Here is a 17,774-nt window from a genome sequence, read left to right on the forward strand (position 1 = left end):
CACATGCTAGAAAGAATAAAAAATTAAAAAGTATGTAGAGCGTGTTGTATGTGGTCTAGTGATATATTACACTATACTACCGGTTCGTAATAGACATGCTAGAAATTCCTGATTTTAAAAAATAAGTATGCACAACATTAAATAATGTAGATATACATGGTAGAAAGAATAAAAAATTAAAGAGTATGTAAGACGTGTTGCATGTATTCTAGCGACATATTATGCTATACTGCTAGTTAATAATAAACTTACTCATTGGTTCCTTCCTAAAAGTAAAATATGTTATAGAATATGACATGTTACATTATTTAATGTTGTACATAATGATTTTTTAAAAAATTAAGAATTTCTAGCCTGTCTATTACTAACTAATAGTATACCGTAATATGTCACTGACCATATGCACCGCCATACATACTCTTTAAATTTTTATTCTTTCTAGCATGTGACTTATTCATACGTCCTGATTTTTTCTGATGTTTTCTATTATTTTTATTTGTTTTAAAAAATCTGAGTTTTCTAATTTTTTCTATTTTTCTGTTTTTTTAAAAAATCATTTTTTTCCTATTTTGCTGAGTTTTTCGATATTTATTTTTCCTGATTTTTCTTTTTTGCAATTTTTGATTTTTTCTATTATTTTTATTAAAAAAAATTGTCACGTTGCACAGCCGTCCGGGTGACACGTCACATCAGTATTAGAGGGAGACGTGAAGGTTTATGGACTTAGTAATATTAATTATCTAAATCTATAGTTTGAGAGGCTGTAGACCTAATAACACAGCTTGACAAGCTCAATAACCTCATGTGCATTTTACCCAATAATGATTTTCCTATTGTCCTATTGACGAAGTAATGGGTGAGCATATCTACATTTTTGCGCACAGGCCCTCCGAGATAAACGAAACCACAGGCCGAAGTCCCCGGCTTGGGCCTTTAAATGCGGGCACGCATGGAGGCCGCTGCAGAGCGCCACGAGGCGAGCAGTCGAGTGTTCCCTAGAGTCCCCGTCTCTCCGCCACCGCCTGCAACCGCTTCACGTTCCCTAATCCTTCGCAGCTCCCCTTTCCGACCCCAAATGGAAACCAAGAAGTCCTCTGCTCAGCACCAGCCCCGCGCCATGGAGCCTAAAAAACCCTCTCCCCGCGGCGCCGGGGCCGCGGCCGCCGCGACCACCGAAGCCGAGTCCCCGTTGACCAGCCTGTTCTACCCACCGGCGCACGGGGTAAGTTTCTTGATGCTCCTCGCCTGTTCGATGTTATGCCTCTGTGCGGCGCTCGAGCTTGACGTGGATCTTTTCTTTAACTTGATTGTTTATGATGATGCAGATGGGTTGCTTCGCGTACAGGCGCGTTACTAGATATAGCATAATTTTCCTTTTTTCCATTTTTGTTACGCACACGAAAGTTTGGTGTGTTTTGAATGTGGATACGCTCCCTTTTTTAGCAGGATATGCAATTATTGTAGATTAGTGATTTTTAAAACACAATTTTAAGAGGATTTGTTAAAGCGTGATGGTGATATTGGCATTTAATTTTCCTCAAAAAAATATTGATTTGTAATTTCAAAGCATTTATTAAATTCTTTCTTGATTATTTTTTCTTTCGTTTTCAAGGCAAATGGGAAAGATAAGGACCTGTACAGCATCCTCTACAAAGAGCAGAGCGGGAGTGCACAAGCTGACATGACAGGTAGTTGTGGAATTGCCTGTCTCGTCTTATTTTTATAATCCTATATGCTATTAGGAGGACACTGTTATGTTAATAAAACCGAACAGCCTTTGCATCAACGAACCTAAGCACGGGAAGAATTCCATTCCCAGCTGAATCTTGAAAATCTTGTATGGTTACCATTTGCATTGATGTAGGAGTTCAGTGTGTTAGGTACAGTGTGCGTACATTGGTTTGTCAACCAACTCGGAATACTTTTGATCCCATACTCTGGTCTCCATAACTATGGACTGTTTATCATCCGGGTGGATCATCTTACTCAGTTTGGAAGCACTGAGCACTGAGGTATGATGCAACTGCAAATTAACTGAAGAAAGATTGATTTGTCTTCCAGATGGTAAAACCCAGTGGACTCCTTCCAAAAGTCATACCGCATACGCCAAGGATAGTAAACATTCACAGCCATATGATCCAGTTGATACGTCTTGTTTTGGATCGTCTGTGCATTATGGTGGCCGAGATTATTTCTACGGCAGCTCTACAACCAAGCAAGCCACAAAATCCTCCAATGATGTAATAATTTACCAAACCCAAAAAAACTCTTTATTATAATTTTTAGTTACTTCACGAATTTTAGATCAGCATGAATTACTCTGTACCCCAGCAAGGGCTTGAATTTTCTATTTTCTTTAGTACAAGGTGGACAAGAAGGATCCAGCCACAGATTCTCATGGCGATTGGTGGCAAGGTATAAGCATTGTTGTAATACTGAGATAGATATCATGACCATCTGTTCAGGCTTCTTATTGTTGAATCTGATTTTTTTTTTATCTCAGGCTCATTTTACTACTAAGTGGATTTGGTGGCCTGTCCCTTGAGAACAAGGTAAATGGGAGGGTCCTGTTACTGCTTTAAGTTATTAACTTTGGTGTTATTATCTGCCTGTGTATAATACATATGCTGTCAAGATTACTTTTCTGCACCAGTTAATATTCTTTTCAAATCCCAGATGAACATAGGCAGCTGATAGTTCGTAGGTAGCCATGTTGGCTCACTTGGCCTATAACATATCACGTGTTCTCTTAGTTCTTTATATGGAAGAGAATGCTCTCCCTCTTTCCAAAAGTCAGAATAGTTCTAGCGCGATGCAAATTTCCTGAAAGTTTTCTTTGAGAGGAAACTGAGTTAATATTGATATCTGAGGTGATAAGTGTCCGAACAATCTTTGCCTAAAAAGGTGCCCAAACAACTCCACTCCTGGGAGGAAAGGTTGATTTCTTATTCCAAATGATTCTGAGTTCTACGCTTAGTCTATCTTCCATCCTTCCTTTCCTGTTTATAATATTATTCTATCAAAAGAAAGCTTATTTATTTGCTGTGCATGTTCTGTTGTTATCATATTTGGTAGATAGTTATTTTATTCCACAGAACTAGCTGCCAGATTGATGTACAATAGTGTACTTTGGAAGACAGGCTAAGGTCAGTGGGTGGGAAAATTGGTCAACTTTCGTGGAGTGGAAACCTCAGTTAATGTATAGCTTTATATCATTTTCAATATGGTTTAGGCCAATTACCAGTTACATCATTTTCAATATGGTTTAGTGCCAATAATTAGTTACATCGTTTTCAATATGGTTCATTAGCTAGCATTATGTCATATGAATCCACTTAGGGTGCGAAGGCAATCAAGTATGCCTACCTGTTGGCCACACTGATGTGATGTTTCATAAATATTGGAGCCTCTGGGAAACCTTGGATAATAGTTTAAATCAGATGATATTTCCAGAATTTAGTGCCATGTCAAGAAACTAAGCACTATTTAATTTGAACTCTATTGAGCTGTATTACTTGACAGCTGTTCTGTGCCACATCATTTATTCTTGAGAAATACATATTATCTATAAGAACTTGAGTTTTTAGGGAACGAGTATGGGGTAAAACTCTGCCATTGTTTGGTAAGGTCCAAGATCTTGATAATTAATTTAGTAATTGTTGTATTGTAAAAACGTAGAAATGCTGATTTTGCGAACAACCTCGTATGCGAAGTAACGTGTTAATTCTATTTATTTGAAATTACTGTTGCAAAGAGCCTGATTTTGCAAACAGCCTCGGAGCCAAGTTATTCTAATTAACTAATTATATGCCTGCTGTCATGTGGCTTTTTGCTGAATATTTATTTAACTACAGCGCCGTGACAGTTTCATGCTATTACTCGTTTTCTCATATTTTTCTCACCATTTTATCAGGTTCTTTATGGCAGGAGCTAAGAGGGGAGGGAGTGAGCCTTGTTAACTAGACTAGACTGTTGGTAGTAGTATCAATTACCTGCATCATAGTGGACCCGCTTTCGTCCAATGGTGGTACCAGTATTTAGAAGCACCATCACACCTGGGCAGATGCAGTGTGTGTCTTTACTTTTCCTTTCATAGTTTCTTGTTTAGATGTGCAATGTAATGAATATCTAGCACAGTAAGAGTTAGGTTGCATAAAAGGGTCCCTGTCCATTCTGCCAGTAATATGGGCGGTTTGGCATCTGACACCTTAGAGTCATGTCTATGTTGCATGTACAATTGGATCGTCGCTCCAATGCAAAAATGCTGGAGAAGCGGCGATCGCTTCACATTGTATACCTTCACCGCTGGAATTTGACAGAAGGTTGGAAAGTGTTCTTGTCGATTACATTTTACAGCATTATTGAATCCAGGAAAGGTACTTTATTCCAAAGGTCAGGCGTTACAGCCACATTATTAAGAGGATCCATGAAAAGTTCTACATGGCAGAGATTACAGCATATTACGGCAGGTCTTTATGTTGGATAGTCAGAGTTTGGAGCCCTTCCTGTGCCATCACTTCGCTCCTCCTCATGGCAGGGTATATGCTGCGCAGTGAAAAGAGCAGAATAAAGCAACTGTTGTCGATGCCATGTTGTAATCTTTAAGGAAAACCCTGAGAATCACAGGTCTGCTTACGGCCGCATTTGTAGCCGACGGGGCGGTTGGCGATGGCGCAGCGCTTGGGGATGGTCATGGCCACGGCGGGCTTGACGCCGGCCTCCCGCGCGGTGTCGGACAGCATGACGGCGCAGAGGCACTTGGGGTTGCGGCCGATGGCACGCACCTGCGCGCAGCAGCTCGCCGGCACAGCGGCGCGCGGGTTCTGCGTGGCCGCCGCGCACGGGGCGAGCTTGAGCGCCACCTGGTCCACGGGCACGCGGCCGCACTCCCCTGCGCCGTGCGCCGTTTCGAGCCCGGCAAGGCAGGCGATCAGGAGCATCAGAACAAAGCAGAAGCACCTCGCCTGAAGCTCCATTTCTTGCTGCCTAGTGCACTACACAGTTCACACTCTGCTGCCTTCACTGCACTGCACTTCGCTCTGATGACCTTCTCGGCATCTCGGAGGTGGGTATATATACAGTTCCGGCGCCTAGAGCGTGAACGGAAGTCATCGTTGTTTGCTTGAGATGTTGCGCAGCTCATGGTGTGAAACGGCCGAAGTGGGCGCTGCACTAACGTTGTCTTTGCGCTGCATGCGCCGAGCTCTCCATTTCAGAGCATCACCTACTGCACTCCACTAAGCTGAGGGAAGGCGTAACAACCATGGATTTCTCTTTGCAGTCTCTACACATCTGCCACGTAAACGGCCTGCAAACGAAGATTCGGCTCCTTTGTCGGTTCATAATCATTGCGGCCATGTCGGCGGCCCTGACTTACGATTGGAAAGCAAGCCGGAGTTCTTGAAATCGCGAAACCTGAGTCACACTGTCTTTTCCAGGGTCCTCACTGCTCAGAAACCAGAAATACAGAGCTGTAAGAACTTGTGACTACACCGCAGCAAAGGCTCCAGATTTTAACTGGTCTACTACACGAACCGATGACAACTTTACTCAATCGCACAAATATAGCACACATGGCTCATTTTGCTTTATGTCCAGCCCATCCCAATCCTGACATTGGATAAGCCTACACACATATTGTATATTTTCGTTGGGCTTTGACCTTAACTTGGCCCAAGTTAACACGGAGTTGTAACTAACACGGAGGTGCTATGTTTTGGGCCATCATAAATAATAATGTAACTCAAAGTTTGGGACTAGAAATTTGGTTGTCACTGTAAATGTCCTCAGTTATATCTATGCTGATTTCACCAGTCGAAGTGCAGCAAATCCAAACCAGATTGAAGCTGCTTGTACAGGGCACGAACTACACCTGTCTAATCATGATACCACTTGATCATGCGGTCAGCAAGTAGCAGTACACACTACACACGCCTTATCACCAAGAAATCATACAGTATGACAGTTAAGAACACAGGCACACACAGATGGCACACGTATACACAAAGACCAGTCCTTGGTAATCTCATGACTAGTAAGTAGTCTATCAGCCTAGATTTACAACTCTGTAGTCGTCGAGACGTCGATCATCGTACCGCTGTTGATCATCACCCCCTTGACTTCTGTACCAACATGATCCGTCAAGGCTTTCTTTGCGCCAGCACTCCTGCTGTGTAGTGACCGTCTGCCTGGAGTCAGCGACGTTCTCTCTTTCCTTGACGGGCTTGACAGTTGCGCCGGCGAGAAGCTAGGCGTGGCATACGCAGTCACGAACGGTGTGCCTGAGGCAGGCACTGGGAAGGATGGAACCACGGACTGGCTGCAAGCAATCTTGCAGTCTGGGTCACCTGGTGGTGAGAAATGTTCAGCATGTCTGTTTAGCTCATCGATATTCAGCAGATCATCAATGCGAGTGACGACGTTTGAAGCCAAACTCTCAAGAACTCTTGAATAGCTCTCCATAATTGATTTGCCCACATCCTGAAAAGTGTTCACAGCGCACATCAGTTGCTGAATTGACGATGGATGAAACAAAGGAAGAGAAAGATAGAGATCTGAAACCTTATTGTACTGAATTTTGCTCATGTCCAAGCTTGTCTGTGTCAGTCCAGGAAACCTTTGCTTCAAGCAGATTAGTAGGCCCTCAGCTCGTTCAGCAAGCAGCACCCGTTTCTCTGTGTCTATCATCATGCCCCTCACCATGCCCCAAGATGATCTAGCACTGCCGGTACGGCCCAAGCCGTTGACTGGTTTGGCAGCAACCCTCCGGCGCCACGCGTAGACGGATGCCTCGACACGGTTTGCAATTTCCAGGGCCTGGTACTCCGTGGACAGGTCCAGGCAGTCGAGGAGGCACTCAGGGGAGAACTGATCAGACGTTATGTAGCGGTATATGATGTCACCCAATGTTGCCCTTCCATTCTGAAATCCAAGATTAGAGCAACATGTTGAGAGTAGAGCTCAAGAAAGGTAGTGGACATGGTACATGACATGATTTTTTATCAGGGAAGAAGGCATGATATACCTTCGGTATGGAGTCGAGGTACGATTCAGGGACCTCCATCTCAGCTAAAGCATTGCTATTGATGGCCATGGCAGCCTTCAGGATTTGATTTGCACAATCACGTTTGTGCTGCAGCTGCTTCCTTGTTTTGTCGCGAAGGCCCCCGGGAGGCACGCGAGGCAACGGCAGCCACCATTTTTCATCACGGCGGTGGGAAGCCGCCCTGAAGGAGGCGGAGCCATCGCAATCCAGTGCGGCAATACCTTGTTCGACGTACCAGAACTCTGGGTCTCTGAAGCCGTCCAGGATTTCCTGCCAGAAGATGCTGTTGTTAGGGACGACTGAATTTTCTCGGTCAACACATGCACCGAATGACAGTTCAGAAAAACTCACAAGGAGCATATGATCTAGCTTCCGAAGCGCTGGCAGATTGATATATAAATCAGACCGTGGTCTGCTTGTCATGATCTGAAATATGACATCAATAAATTGGTAGCGATCAGTTATTGAGTGGCAAAGGTATATGCAATCTACTATAGTTGGTACTTCATGATTTACATGATGCATCACAGATCGGTGTGTAATGCATAAGCAATAAGTACAGGCGTTACTGTCCCTTAGTGACACTCATTGATAGCCTTCAGTTGGAATTTACACGCTGCAGAAACAGATAATCATTATTGTCGTCTTCTGTCTGAAATTTCATTTGTCCATCCACATACTTAGACATAGCTTTGCCTTTGTACTACTGTGCATACCTCGCCTTACTAGTGCAGCATTTTCTATGACTAGTACACCTGCACCCAACCTTTCTCCCGTTTGTTTTCTTTTAGACATGAAAATGGAATCAAGTTAGTAGTTAGTACCAAATCCAGGGTAGCTAAGCGCCTATTTTTAATATCGTTTTCTAGTGGTTCATATGCAACTAAAGCCCCCATTATAAACAGTTCCAGTACAGTGTCAGTTCGTCACGCTTCTATCAAAACCCAGCTGTTGCACTTGCTCTTGAACAACTGGGACATTAATACCCTTCTTTTTCTTCAGAAAAATATGAATTCCAGTTTCAGAACCAACCGCCATGTCTTCAGTGTGGCCGTGCTCAATTATCAACTACTCCGTGAGAAAATGTGCATTCACCGGGGAAACAAGGCATTTCATCAGCCATTTGAATTTCCAGCTCCGACACTGAGCATGCCACACTCTGTATGGGATCTGTATGCTTAGGGGGGAAAGCGCGTGATAGCCGCTGAAAATTGCAGGTCAGCGCGCTACGGCTGGAATGTGAAGGGAGGAAATGGAGGGTGTGAATGGACAATGCGCCATGTGGAGGTACCTCGAGCTTGGTTCCGTCGGGGAATGACTGCCACGTGGGGACCAGTTCGACGATGCGGTCGCTAACGCAGAGCAGCCAGTCCATCTCCCGCCGCCACATGTCCTTCTTCTCCGGCGGGAGCGGCTCCAACCTCCACAGCTGCCCGAAGATCGTGGCTGCAAACGGAAGAGGCGAGCACTAGTTAGTGGAGCGATTAATAACTCCTCTCCAAGCTCTAGAATTGATGATCTGGCTGGCGCTGGAGATGGCGACAAGTTCTCGGTTCTCACCGCAGAGGTTGGTAATGGCGTTGGAGATGGCGAGCGCCGTGCAGACGCCCTTGCCGCTCCCGGACATGTCCTCGCCGAGCAGCAGTTTCGCGAACCTCTCCTTCATCATCTCCATATCTGCTAAGCGAAACGCAAGGCGCGCACGCATTAGACTACTTCGCCACCGAGATGCTGGCATGCTCAGGTACAAGAGGCGGCAATCGATCACCTGATGCTGCTCTGCGCTTGTGCTTGTGCTGCTGCTTGGCCACCTCGGTGTCGGAGGCGCAGCAGCCCGCCTTCCTTGTCGCCGGCGCCGGCGCCACGGGCGGCCCCTCGTCAGTGGAGGCGGCGTCGGAGCTGGAGCTGCTCCCGTCGGCGGAGTCCGTGAACGCCGCCTCGCTCCCGGCCTTCCTCTCCTCCTCCGCGCTCCCCATCCCGCCTGGTCTATCAAACTCAAAAGCGTCGTCGCGGCAGCAAGTACCAACTACCAACACGTGCCCGTACGCGCGCGCGCGCGGGGTGTCGTGTACCGTACCCGCTGCTGCAGCGCTGCTCCGTTCCTCGGCCGGCCCCGAGCGCGCGCGGCCTCAGCAGCTAGCTTCGCGTGCGACGAGGCGAGAGCGTGGGTTGGCGCGCGGTGATTCGAGCGGGGAGTGGAGTGGTTTCGGTCTCGGGCGTGGCGCGGCGCAGGGGAGGGGAGGGCAGGACGAGAGGCGGGGACTTAAAATTTTAAAATAGTTTGGCTGCGTTTGTTGGTCGATGGGAAGAGTGACCGTTGGCTGGGTTCACATGCCTTATGTTTTTTTAAACTACATTTTTAACATAAATTTTAATATAAATAAAAAAGCATAATAAGTTTCGCATCCGTATAGGTAGTGAAATTTTCTGAGCAACAACGGCAGATAGCAACAGTAAGCCAATAAGGCCATCTTCAAGGACTTCTCCTGGGAAAAAAATCTCGTTGCGAAGGTATTTTCGTTTTTTTAGCGTTTAACTGTTTCTTTTCACAGTTTTTGTCACGGAGTTATTTTTAAAGTTATTCTCTTTAAAACAGCAGAATGAGAACGATGAAAAGAATCAGAAAAAAAATGAAATGAAGGAAATATAGTTGAAGATGTTATATCGGTTGGTTGGAGAGTGGGAATAATGAAGCGGCTGGATAGGCGTGAGGTGAGGGGCACGCTGTACGCTTCCACTGCTGATCGCCGGCTTTTACTCAAAGAAATCCCCCCAAAAACCCAATGAAATTCCTCTGTTGCAAGCTACTAGTACGAATCAGTGGCCTGCTTGCTTCTGCATGTGAAGCTTGTTATGGATGGCCTAGTGATCTACGGTTAAGATGCAGAGATAGGATGAGTGAAGTGGAAAATGTCTGGAGGTCCTGCAGTTCTGTTTTAACTCTGCATTTTCCTTTATCTAAAAAAACGCAGTCACTAATCATGGGTAGCAAGCTTTACTTCTTCCACTGCTACACATGAAAAGGGTTCTACTCGAGTCGCTGCTATCACAGGTGGGGCAGGCACGCAACAAAGGTAATGATGGATCGAGAAAAGAGTGAGTACCCTCATTACAATTAATCCGTCCTTGACCATCTTAATTTTTTAGTTATGGATATTAATCGCTAACTTCACTTTCACCGGAAGCGAAGAAACACGTCAGTAGGACCAGATCTGATGGAGGGCATTCTGGAGTCTGGATCGTACCCTAGAGCAGTCATGGTTCAATTGGTACAAATGCTTAGCTCTGTTCCATTCGTCGCAACAAATGCTTCTAAAGCTGTCAGTCATAAATCATTCCATTTTATAGGTGTTTTGCACGGTATTTGTCCTTTCTTCCGCCATGGCGCTCAGCCCCACTCACCATCGTCCATTGTCAGTCACAGGCTGTGCTCCGTAAAACATCAAAACGCTTCCCTCGACGGGACAAAATGTAAGAGCTTCTCAGAATAAAGGTCATAAACAAGCAGCTTGGGCAGGGACAGCGCCTGTGAGGAGTGTCAGTCAGTCAGTCAGTCTGTCACTCCATGTGAGAGCTCCAACGTTCAAGACCCCAAAATGTCAAAGGGTCCGGGCAATGTATTTTCCGATACAGGCATGCGCAACAGAGAACGTTCCAAGGTGGCAAGGTCCCAGTCGGGCAGTCCCCAAGTCCCAACAGGCAGCCGTTACCGTGACGCGTGCGACTGCAGCAGCCTGCAAAAAGAAAAGCTCCGCCGGTAGCTGGAGGGCCAAACTCCAAAGGGAGCTACGTGTCGCGGCATACCTGTACCCAGGTACAGGTACGGGCTCATCAACTCGTCTGCAAACGCAGCAAGACGTGGCGCAAGAAACGAAAAGGGGGTTTCCTCGGCCTGGGTCGCCGCGCGACGCGCGTGGCGCTTCTCGCTCGGCGTACGCGCACGGGCAGATTTCTGAATTCTTGCAAGGGCACGCACGCTCTGGACAAAATTTTGGCTTGCTCGGTGTGTTCGAGCAGACTTCTTCCAGCGTGTTGGTATGGTGAGTTCTCTTGTTAACTTGCCCTCCGTTTGCATATTTTTAAAAGCGATTTTTTTCTAAAAAAGCTAGAAACTATTTAAGCAGCTGTCTTTATCTCGTTTTTTTCTTTTAGCTAACTAAGAAAGTGGTTGTATTACAATGAATTAAAAGTCGAGAATCAAATAAAGATGAGTTTTTTTAAGTATGCTGAAAAACTCAAAATTTATTATAAAAATTAACCCAATAGCTAGGCACTCATGAACTGAGGACCAGATAAGCAGGGCTATAGAAAATGCAGTCTTGACTTGAAGTCTTGGGGAAGTGCTACTGATGCGCGTGTTTAGTTTAGCATCAGGTCCTTGTCAGTATTTGGCGACGTGCCCAGTTCGGTAGCCGGCTGTGGAAGCATGTACCCGACGTGTCCCCATGGCCGGTGACCGACCCGATCTCCACTTGATGGAGCTCCAAATTGCAAAATCAAGACCCAGGGACTACGTACTAGGAGTATTCATGAACACATAACATAAGAAACCAAATTGATATCTGTTTTAGTTTATTTATAATGAGTGATTGACGAATTTATTATGTTGATTTGATTATCTTTAGTATTACATAAGCATGTTTGTGATTGTCTATGGTTGAGACTAACCAAAAATATTGAAATTGAAGTGTTTGTCTCTTAGCTAGAAAATTTACACTCGCCGGATGATCTAGAGCTGAAAAATGTATACATATCAGGTGGTCCATCGATGAGACACTATGCACGTCGGAGCATACCACGAAGCGGAGTTCAAGAGTTTTATGCACCGGATGGTCCAGCGATAGAGGGTGTGAACGTCGGATGCCTCATTAGAGCATTTGTTCTAGAGAGATTGTAAAATGACTTGTCTGGCGGGTTGCATTCACCGGATGGTCTGACGATGTAGGAGTGTACATAGGATGTTTTGTTGTAGGATTTTCTAGTAGATTTTTAGTTGAGTCAGAATTACAAGCGCTGGATGGTCCAATAATAAGAGTGCAATACACGCCGGATCATCCGGTGTTCATCATTTTTCTACGATAAGTTCTTTAATATAGAATTTTGATTTTGTCTAATTAGAAATGGAATTGGAGATATGTTTGTATTTGTCTTACAGGTAATGAATGCAACTTGATGGTAAACGGTGGAATGGTCAGGGCTAAGCGAGTTGCTTCATATCAGACGATCAACGGTGGAGTCAAGGATGATCCTAATTGTACACATGGTATACAAGCAAAGCGTGAGAAGGTGGATGAAGACGATATGTTGATAAAGTAAGCGAAAGGGATGCTAGTGTAAGTGACAAAGCGGCCTGAGGTATCAGGAGCGGGAGAAACTTACCGGCAGTCGAGATCGTAAGATGTAGTACACGCGTCGATATCGGGTGGCTTGCTTAAGATGTAAGCAAGTGGCGGTGAGTCACGCTTTGAGAAGCGTACGAGAGAGTTTCGCGGTTTGGTCTCAAAATCGTGGAAAAGTGTGAAGTGCATGTGATATCATCGCGAAGCTTGCGTCAAGACAAAACTAAGTTATGAAGACACCACGACCGTTTGATAGACGAGAAAAATGATGGGCGAAAATACACTCAATAGTATATAGCAGTGTATTAGAAGAGAGAGGTATTTTAGGAACAATCTAGAAAATTTAGATATCAACGAACCTAGGCTATAAACAAAGGGGATGACTGGTTAAGCCCTTTGAGCTATTTATTTGAGGGTTATGTGCTAGGATTTTAGGAAAGGGAGAGAGCAGTGCTTAGACTGTGTATTAGGTGAGAGTTTTGGTATGCAAAAATACTTTGTAATTTGTTAAAAATAAGATATTCCTCTGCAAGAAATGAAGTTTATGTTTCCTCTTGTGATTGGGTTCATTTATTTCTAGTTTTTCTTAATTGGCTCCCTTGCTTGGTTGCAAGTTTCTCAATTTTTCGTTGTAATTTTTATTTTTATTTAAAAGCTGAATTTTTTTCATCTTATTGAAGTTGTTCTTCTTATTAGAAGAGGTATAAAAATTACATATGAGTTGATCTTGAATCATCCTGTCCTTTAGATTCATTAATTTAGAGAATTTCTTCATCTAATTCACATTTCTTTGGATCTAAGTGTTTTCATTTAAGTTGTAAGAGTTTACGAGGGATGATATTTGAATTGGCTTCTCATGAAATCTAGTGTTCAGATCCATCCAGTGAAGCTATGATCTTTTCATGATCATTATGATTTTCTCTGGTTTATATTAGGTTCCTTGCTTCTATTTTTTTTTTATGTTAAATAAGAAAATAGAAAAATATTATCTAAAAATTTGGTAAAACATCTATTCACTTCTTTTATCGCCGTTCTTAATCCTATAGAACAGAATTTCCAAATTTACGTCTGATTGAAAGCATGTGAGTTCATGAGGGGATGAGGAGAAGCATGCTCTCGTTCAAATCGGGTCTATAACAACACCGTATCGAGGTCACACGCCAGATGTGAAGCTCCGGAACGGCACGGCACACGCATGCCTGAATCTCTTCACCGAGACGCCCCTCATGCAAGGACGGCGATCAGGAGGCGACACCTCACATGCTGCGCATAACCCGGAAGTGAACAGCTTCGCTGAAAGCAAAATGATCAGACTAGAGGTTTCTGCGTGATATTCTTTTTGAAACACCAGTTTCCGTCATTGTGTGTGATACTCGTAAATGCACTGGCATACTTGTATGTTGTAAAGTTCACAGGACAGAGTTTGAGCTTGTAATTTTCTCGTGCGTACATGTGAACTGCTGCAGAAAACTTGAACTACCAGTGAGGAAATTTCAGTTGACAATAGTATCTAAGAGCATCGCCAGTAGAAAAACTAACCTGCTCGTCATTGCTAAAATTGGTTAAAAGACCGAGAAACATGGTTTAGCAGAAGAACCAAACGGTTGGCCATTCATATTGTATCGTCATCCAGCTCCACTCACTAATTAAACTTGGCGTTGGCCAAGTTGGCCAAATTTATGTAGTGACTCCTGTAGAGAAGCTAGCAAGTTGGCTTTTGTTTCAAAACTCCAATTCTTCTCTCCTCTTTCATAAATTCAAAAAATAATTTTACAGAGCTTCTAAAATCACATCGATTTTTATAATCATAGAATAAATAACAAAGAACCCATTTTAATTGATTCCTACTAAAAAATCTCTTACAAATTTTAAATGAAAATTCTCCAATTTGATTATTTTTTACTTCATTTGAATTTTTAGGCACAAATTTAATTATCAAAAATCAGAAAAAATTCATAAATATTTATCCAAATTAATGTACTACTTTCTAAAATATAGCCGTCGTAAGAAATACCCATTGTAAAAAAATAGCCGTTCAAAAAACTAGACATTAAAAATAAAATATAGTTAAATAGAATATATAGAATGAAATTTGATTAATCTATTGAAGTGAGTAGAAATATGAAAAGTTAATTTTTAAGTGGATAGCTAAATAAAAACATAAGAATGAAATTTAGCTAGTGTGCTCTAATAGAGATCTTTGATGCACGTAACTTCATACTCGTAACCTCAATTCTGATTCTGCAGTCCACAAACTGCCCTGCCTGAATAGCAGAAGTCATGTCACATCGATGCCACCAATCAATCTCTTCCTGAATACTATCACTAGTAGTATGTAAGTATACAGAACACTTTTCCGCCGCGCTATGCTTGCCACGACACGATAGCCAAGCCAGCCCACACCTAATCCCACTGCAAAAGCCCCGTTACCATGCTCAAAAGATTTGATTCGCTGCTATGCTATGACGACGCCTCCTCAATCAATCAGTCCACTGATTCCCTCGGCCGGCAGCGGTAGTGTGTTCGGTGTCCGATGCCCTGCTTTCCCTCCCATCCTCTTATCCCCAGCGCATATTTCCCGTGTCACCCTCTGCGCCGTGCCATCTTAAGAATCGTAAGCATGTGTACTGCATGAACTGCCTTCCATTGGCTCTTCCCCCTCTCTTGCTCTCCTGCCAGTTGAAGAGAGTAGCACAGTAGTGGCGATGAAGGATTGGGCGCCGGCGATCATCGCGTCGGCTCTGTTCGCTCTCCTGTGCCCGGGCGGCGTCCTGCAGATGCCCGGCCGGCAGCGGCCGGTCGACGTCTTGAACATGAAGACCAGCTTGGCGTCCATGCTCGTCCATGCCGTCATCTATGGCCTGCTGCTCATACTCTTTCTCGTAATCTTGCAGCCTCATCTTTACATCTGATGAGAGGTCTTGTTTTGTGTTCAGTTTCGTCTCTATTTTTCTTGCACTCTAGTTGCCGGGCTTAGTTTTGCTTTGTAACTAAAAAGTTCAGAGGATCCATCCCTCGAGCCTGTATGTGCTCTGTACCTTCCGATGAGAAATAAAGGAACTAGTAGAGTAGTAGTACAAGCCTACAAGGCAACGTCAGAAGTTCTCAGAATCCTTGTTTGAAATGGATCGGGATCCTGATGTGCATTAGGGGATGTTTCAGCTACCGGATCAAAATCTGCGACACAGATGAAATGCTACAGCACCAATGAACAGTAAAAATCACCGACACAGTGAATGGAAGTACTGTTGCTCCAGTACTTTACTACAGCACCACATTTAATTAATGCATGATACTGTAGCAGCAGACACGTTACACTGTTCAAACAGTAACTCCCTGCAATAATCATGATTATGACAGAGGATCCAGGTCTGTTTGAAATACTACTTGTTAGGTTAGGTTCGAGTTCATACCCTCAAAAAAGTTCAGATTGTTTCAACCACAATTTCGTGTCAGTTTCCATGGACATGAAGCATGCTTAAACAAACGTTGGTGCATGGTGTCGGTAAATACAGAAGATAACACAATTTGGCAGATTTGGACAGCATCTGATTGTGATTTTACAGCGAACTTGGATTTCCATTTGTGCGTAGCGCTTATATGTTTACTGAACTAACGATTTATCTATGCACTCCCATGTGTGTAGTTAGGTGGACATGCGCCTGTCAGTATTTTGTTATGTATTCCTTGTCTAATACTCCTGTAGCACTATCAGCAAACGTGTCTGCAAACCAGCTTACTGGCAAGCATCATATAAGATAGCAGTTTTGAAGGTTAAAAGGAGATCAATTGGACCCAAACAGAAGCATTCTGGGTTTATTCGACTTCAATGGCGACAAATGAAGGTATACAGGGAGAGATTTCGACTGACAACAATTGAACGAAGAAGCAGATGTTGTTGCCCAAGTTGCAGATTCGAATTGCTGGAAGACCAGCTACTACTTTGACTTTACGACCGTCACAGGGCATGATGCATTCGACAGCACATAGTTCGTCACACTTCCCAGCAGAATCCTGCAGATAGAGGGGCAGACAAAATACATAGTCAAGGTAAAAATTGTACAAAGCTAGAAAGGGAAGTGGGCATAATGCTCACTAAGAATTCCAGCTTCCAAGTTAAAATCATGCAAGTAGTGTCATGTACGCAGTCCTGATGTCTTGTACTATCAACAATCAAGTGGCACAAATAATGTATGATTGTGTTTGTGTCTGATGAATGAAACTTCTGATGATTCTCGAAACCTGGAGCAGATATGGTAAAACTGAAGGTTCTTCCAGGACATTGGTGCACTATACCTTTGGATCTGGCCGAGGCCACGGCTGCCCATGACGAGCGACTCGAGATGGAGCTCACCAACCGCGTCGCACACCTTCTCCCTCGGGTCGCCCCAATACATCTTCACCACCACGCACAGCTGATCGATCATGCATGCATACAACATAAACATTATCACCCCCACCACAACTTGAACAGCAAAAGAAGAGCAAGTGCAGTGATTGACAAGGCATCGATGGATTACATCGATAAGCCAGCAGCACCCACCTCCTTCTGCCGGGCCACGGCGTTGAGCATGTCGAACGCCTCGGGGTCCTCCGGCACGTCGTAGCGCTGCCTCACCGCCGGCTCCATGAGCTCCTCCAGCGGGATCAGCGCTGCGATCGATCGATATCCATCAAGAGAAGAAGCCATAATGAATAAACGGATCGAACGCAAGGTGAGTTGCAGCTAGCTAGCTAGTGTCGTTGAAGCGCTAGCCGAGCTGGTTCCTTACGCGATCCGGTGCGGGACCAGGGGACGTTCATGGCCTCGTCGCGGCCGTGGTGCCGGATGTGGAGCAGCACGAGGGTGTCGCCCTTGCGGAGCAGATTGTCGGCCGCCCACCTTAGCGCCTTCTTGCTGCTCGCCGAGAAGTCCATCGCCACGCCGATCCTCCGCTCCGCCATGATGTCGCGTCCCGGCCCGCAGAGACTGCCCGGGTCGCGGTCTCCTTCGCTTCCCTTTGTCTTCGCTCTGGTTCGCCCTCGGCCAATCTCCCGCGACAAGCTTGTGTATCGCCGTGCACGGCCGTGCGTTCCCCGGCCGCGGTTCTCCACTTGGCGCTTTGTGATGGCGGTATTGGCCGGCGCACACGAGGGATGCGCCGTGGCTCGCGGGTAGCGTGACGCACGTACGTTTCGCCGCGCGTCTTGGCAACTGGCACGAGAATAGCGCGCGGGCGGGCGAGACGTGGCCTGCCAGGCAGGCGAAGGCGACGAAGATCGTAGTGGGCTTGTATCGAGCCCAGCCCACGGGCCTAAGGACAATGCGTAACTGCCGCGTCATCGGCGCCGGCTGTTATTTCCGTGGTCATCCGGGATTGCCATTAGGATTCCTCTCAATCAGACGTCAG

The 17,774-nt window shown here is 45.0% G+C and overlaps 5 protein-coding genes across 7 annotated transcripts; 2 read left to right on the forward strand and 3 right to left on the reverse strand.

Annotated features, from left to right (window-relative positions):
• The first annotated feature begins 937 nt into the window (after window positions 1-937).
• On the forward strand, window positions 938-4,330 carry LOC133909152 (uncharacterized). 3 transcript variants are annotated; one of them, XM_062351453.1, is made up of 6 exons: window positions 943-1,222; window positions 1,613-1,691; window positions 2,062-2,240; window positions 2,361-2,415; window positions 2,504-2,552; window positions 3,914-4,330. In XM_062351453.1, the coding sequence occupies exons 1-5, from the start codon at window positions 950-952 to the stop codon at window positions 2,518-2,520; spliced, it is 603 nt and encodes a 200-aa protein (XP_062207437.1). In that variant the 5' UTR covers window positions 943-949; the 3' UTR covers window positions 2,521-2,552; window positions 3,914-4,330. The 3 variants fall into 3 exon arrangements, with proteins under 3 accessions (XP_062207439.1, XP_062207437.1, XP_062207438.1); XM_062351454.1 differs by having other exon boundaries at window positions 1,613-1,688; XM_062351455.1 differs by lacking the exon at window positions 2,062-2,240 and having other exon boundaries at window positions 938-1,222; window positions 1,613-1,688.
• Window positions 4,331-4,348: 18 nt separating this feature from the next.
• LOC133909153 (uncharacterized) lies at window positions 4,349-5,049 on the reverse strand. Its single transcript, XM_062351456.1, has 2 exons — window positions 4,637-5,049; window positions 4,349-4,545 (listed from the first exon to the last, which is right to left on the reverse strand). The coding sequence occupies exons 1-2, from the start codon at window positions 4,974-4,976 to the stop codon at window positions 4,529-4,531; spliced, it is 357 nt and encodes a 118-aa protein (XP_062207440.1). The 5' UTR covers window positions 4,977-5,049; the 3' UTR covers window positions 4,349-4,528.
• Window positions 5,050-5,528: 479 nt separating this feature from the next.
• Window positions 5,529-9,290, reverse strand: LOC133909154 (rop guanine nucleotide exchange factor 7-like). The gene is made up of 7 exons (XM_062351457.1): window positions 8,814-9,290; window positions 8,606-8,725; window positions 8,337-8,491; window positions 7,397-7,471; window positions 7,025-7,315; window positions 6,562-6,921; window positions 5,529-6,480 (listed from the first exon to the last, which is right to left on the reverse strand). Exons 1-7 carry the CDS (start codon window positions 9,019-9,021, stop codon window positions 6,058-6,060), a joined length of 1,632 nt encoding a protein of 543 aa, XP_062207441.1. The 5' UTR covers window positions 9,022-9,290; the 3' UTR covers window positions 5,529-6,057.
• A 5,659-nt stretch (window positions 9,291-14,949) lies between these two features.
• LOC133910161 (uncharacterized) lies at window positions 14,950-15,503 on the forward strand. The gene has a single exon (XM_062352675.1). It carries the CDS (start codon window positions 15,090-15,092, stop codon window positions 15,294-15,296), a length of 207 nt encoding a protein of 68 aa, XP_062208659.1. The 5' UTR covers window positions 14,950-15,089; the 3' UTR covers window positions 15,297-15,503.
• Window positions 15,504-16,243: 740 nt separating this feature from the next.
• Window positions 16,244-17,418, reverse strand: LOC133910162 (universal stress protein PHOS32-like). Its single transcript, XM_062352677.1, has 4 exons — window positions 17,157-17,418; window positions 16,928-17,037; window positions 16,681-16,799; window positions 16,244-16,398 (listed from the first exon to the last, which is right to left on the reverse strand). Exons 1-4 carry the CDS (start codon window positions 17,326-17,328, stop codon window positions 16,323-16,325), a joined length of 477 nt encoding a protein of 158 aa, XP_062208661.1. The 5' UTR covers window positions 17,329-17,418; the 3' UTR covers window positions 16,244-16,322.
• Between the last annotated feature and the right edge of the window lie 356 nt (window positions 17,419-17,774).

This window comes from Phragmites australis, chromosome 2 (genome assembly GCF_958298935.1).
Source record: "Phragmites australis chromosome 2, lpPhrAust1.1, whole genome shotgun sequence".
Lineage (NCBI taxonomy): Eukaryota > Viridiplantae > Streptophyta > Magnoliopsida > Poales > Poaceae > Phragmites > Phragmites australis.

What these genes read in the sequence shown, in the direction of transcription:
- LOC133909152 (XM_062351453.1), top strand. Translation starts at nt 950, where the DNA reads ATGGAGGCCGCTGCAGAGCGCCACGAGGCGAGCAGTCGAGTGTTCCCT. An exon ending in TCTACCCACCGGCGCACGGG is followed by an intron (nt 1,223 to 1,612) that starts GTAAGTTTCTTG and finishes TTCGTTTTCAAG; the next exon opens with GCAAATGGGAAAGATAAGGA. An exon ending in ACAAGCTGACATGACAGGTA is followed by an intron (nt 1,692 to 2,061) that starts GTTGTGGAATTG and finishes TTTGTCTTCCAG; the next exon opens with ATGGTAAAACCCAGTGGACT.
- LOC133909153 (XM_062351456.1), bottom strand. Translation starts at nt 4,976, where the DNA reads ATGGAGCTTCAGGCGAGGTGCTTCTGCTTTGTTCTGATGCTCCTGATC.
- LOC133909154 (XM_062351457.1), bottom strand. Translation starts at nt 9,021, where the DNA reads ATGGGGAGCGCGGAGGAGGAGAGGAAGGCCGGGAGCGAGGCGGCGTTC. An exon ending in CAAGCGCAGAGCAGCATCAG is followed by an intron (nt 8,726 to 8,813) that starts GTGATCGATTGC and finishes CGTTTCGCTTAG; the next exon opens with CAGATATGGAGATGATGAAG. An exon ending in CGCCATTACCAACCTCTGCG is followed by an intron (nt 8,492 to 8,605) that starts GTGAGAACCGAG and finishes TTCCGTTTGCAG; the next exon opens with CCACGATCTTCGGGCAGCTG.
- LOC133910161 (XM_062352675.1), top strand. Translation starts at nt 15,090, where the DNA reads ATGAAGGATTGGGCGCCGGCGATCATCGCGTCGGCTCTGTTCGCTCTC.
- LOC133910162 (XM_062352677.1), bottom strand. Translation starts at nt 17,328, where the DNA reads ATGGCGGAGCGGAGGATCGGCGTGGCGATGGACTTCTCGGCGAGCAGC. An exon ending in CCGTGGCCCGGCAGAAGGAG is followed by an intron (nt 16,800 to 16,927) that starts GTGGGTGCTGCT and finishes ATGATCGATCAG; the next exon opens with CTGTGCGTGGTGGTGAAGAT. An exon ending in GGCCTCGGCCAGATCCAAAG is followed by an intron (nt 16,399 to 16,680) that starts GTATAGTGCACC and finishes CTCTATCTGCAG; the next exon opens with GATTCTGCTGGGAAGTGTGA.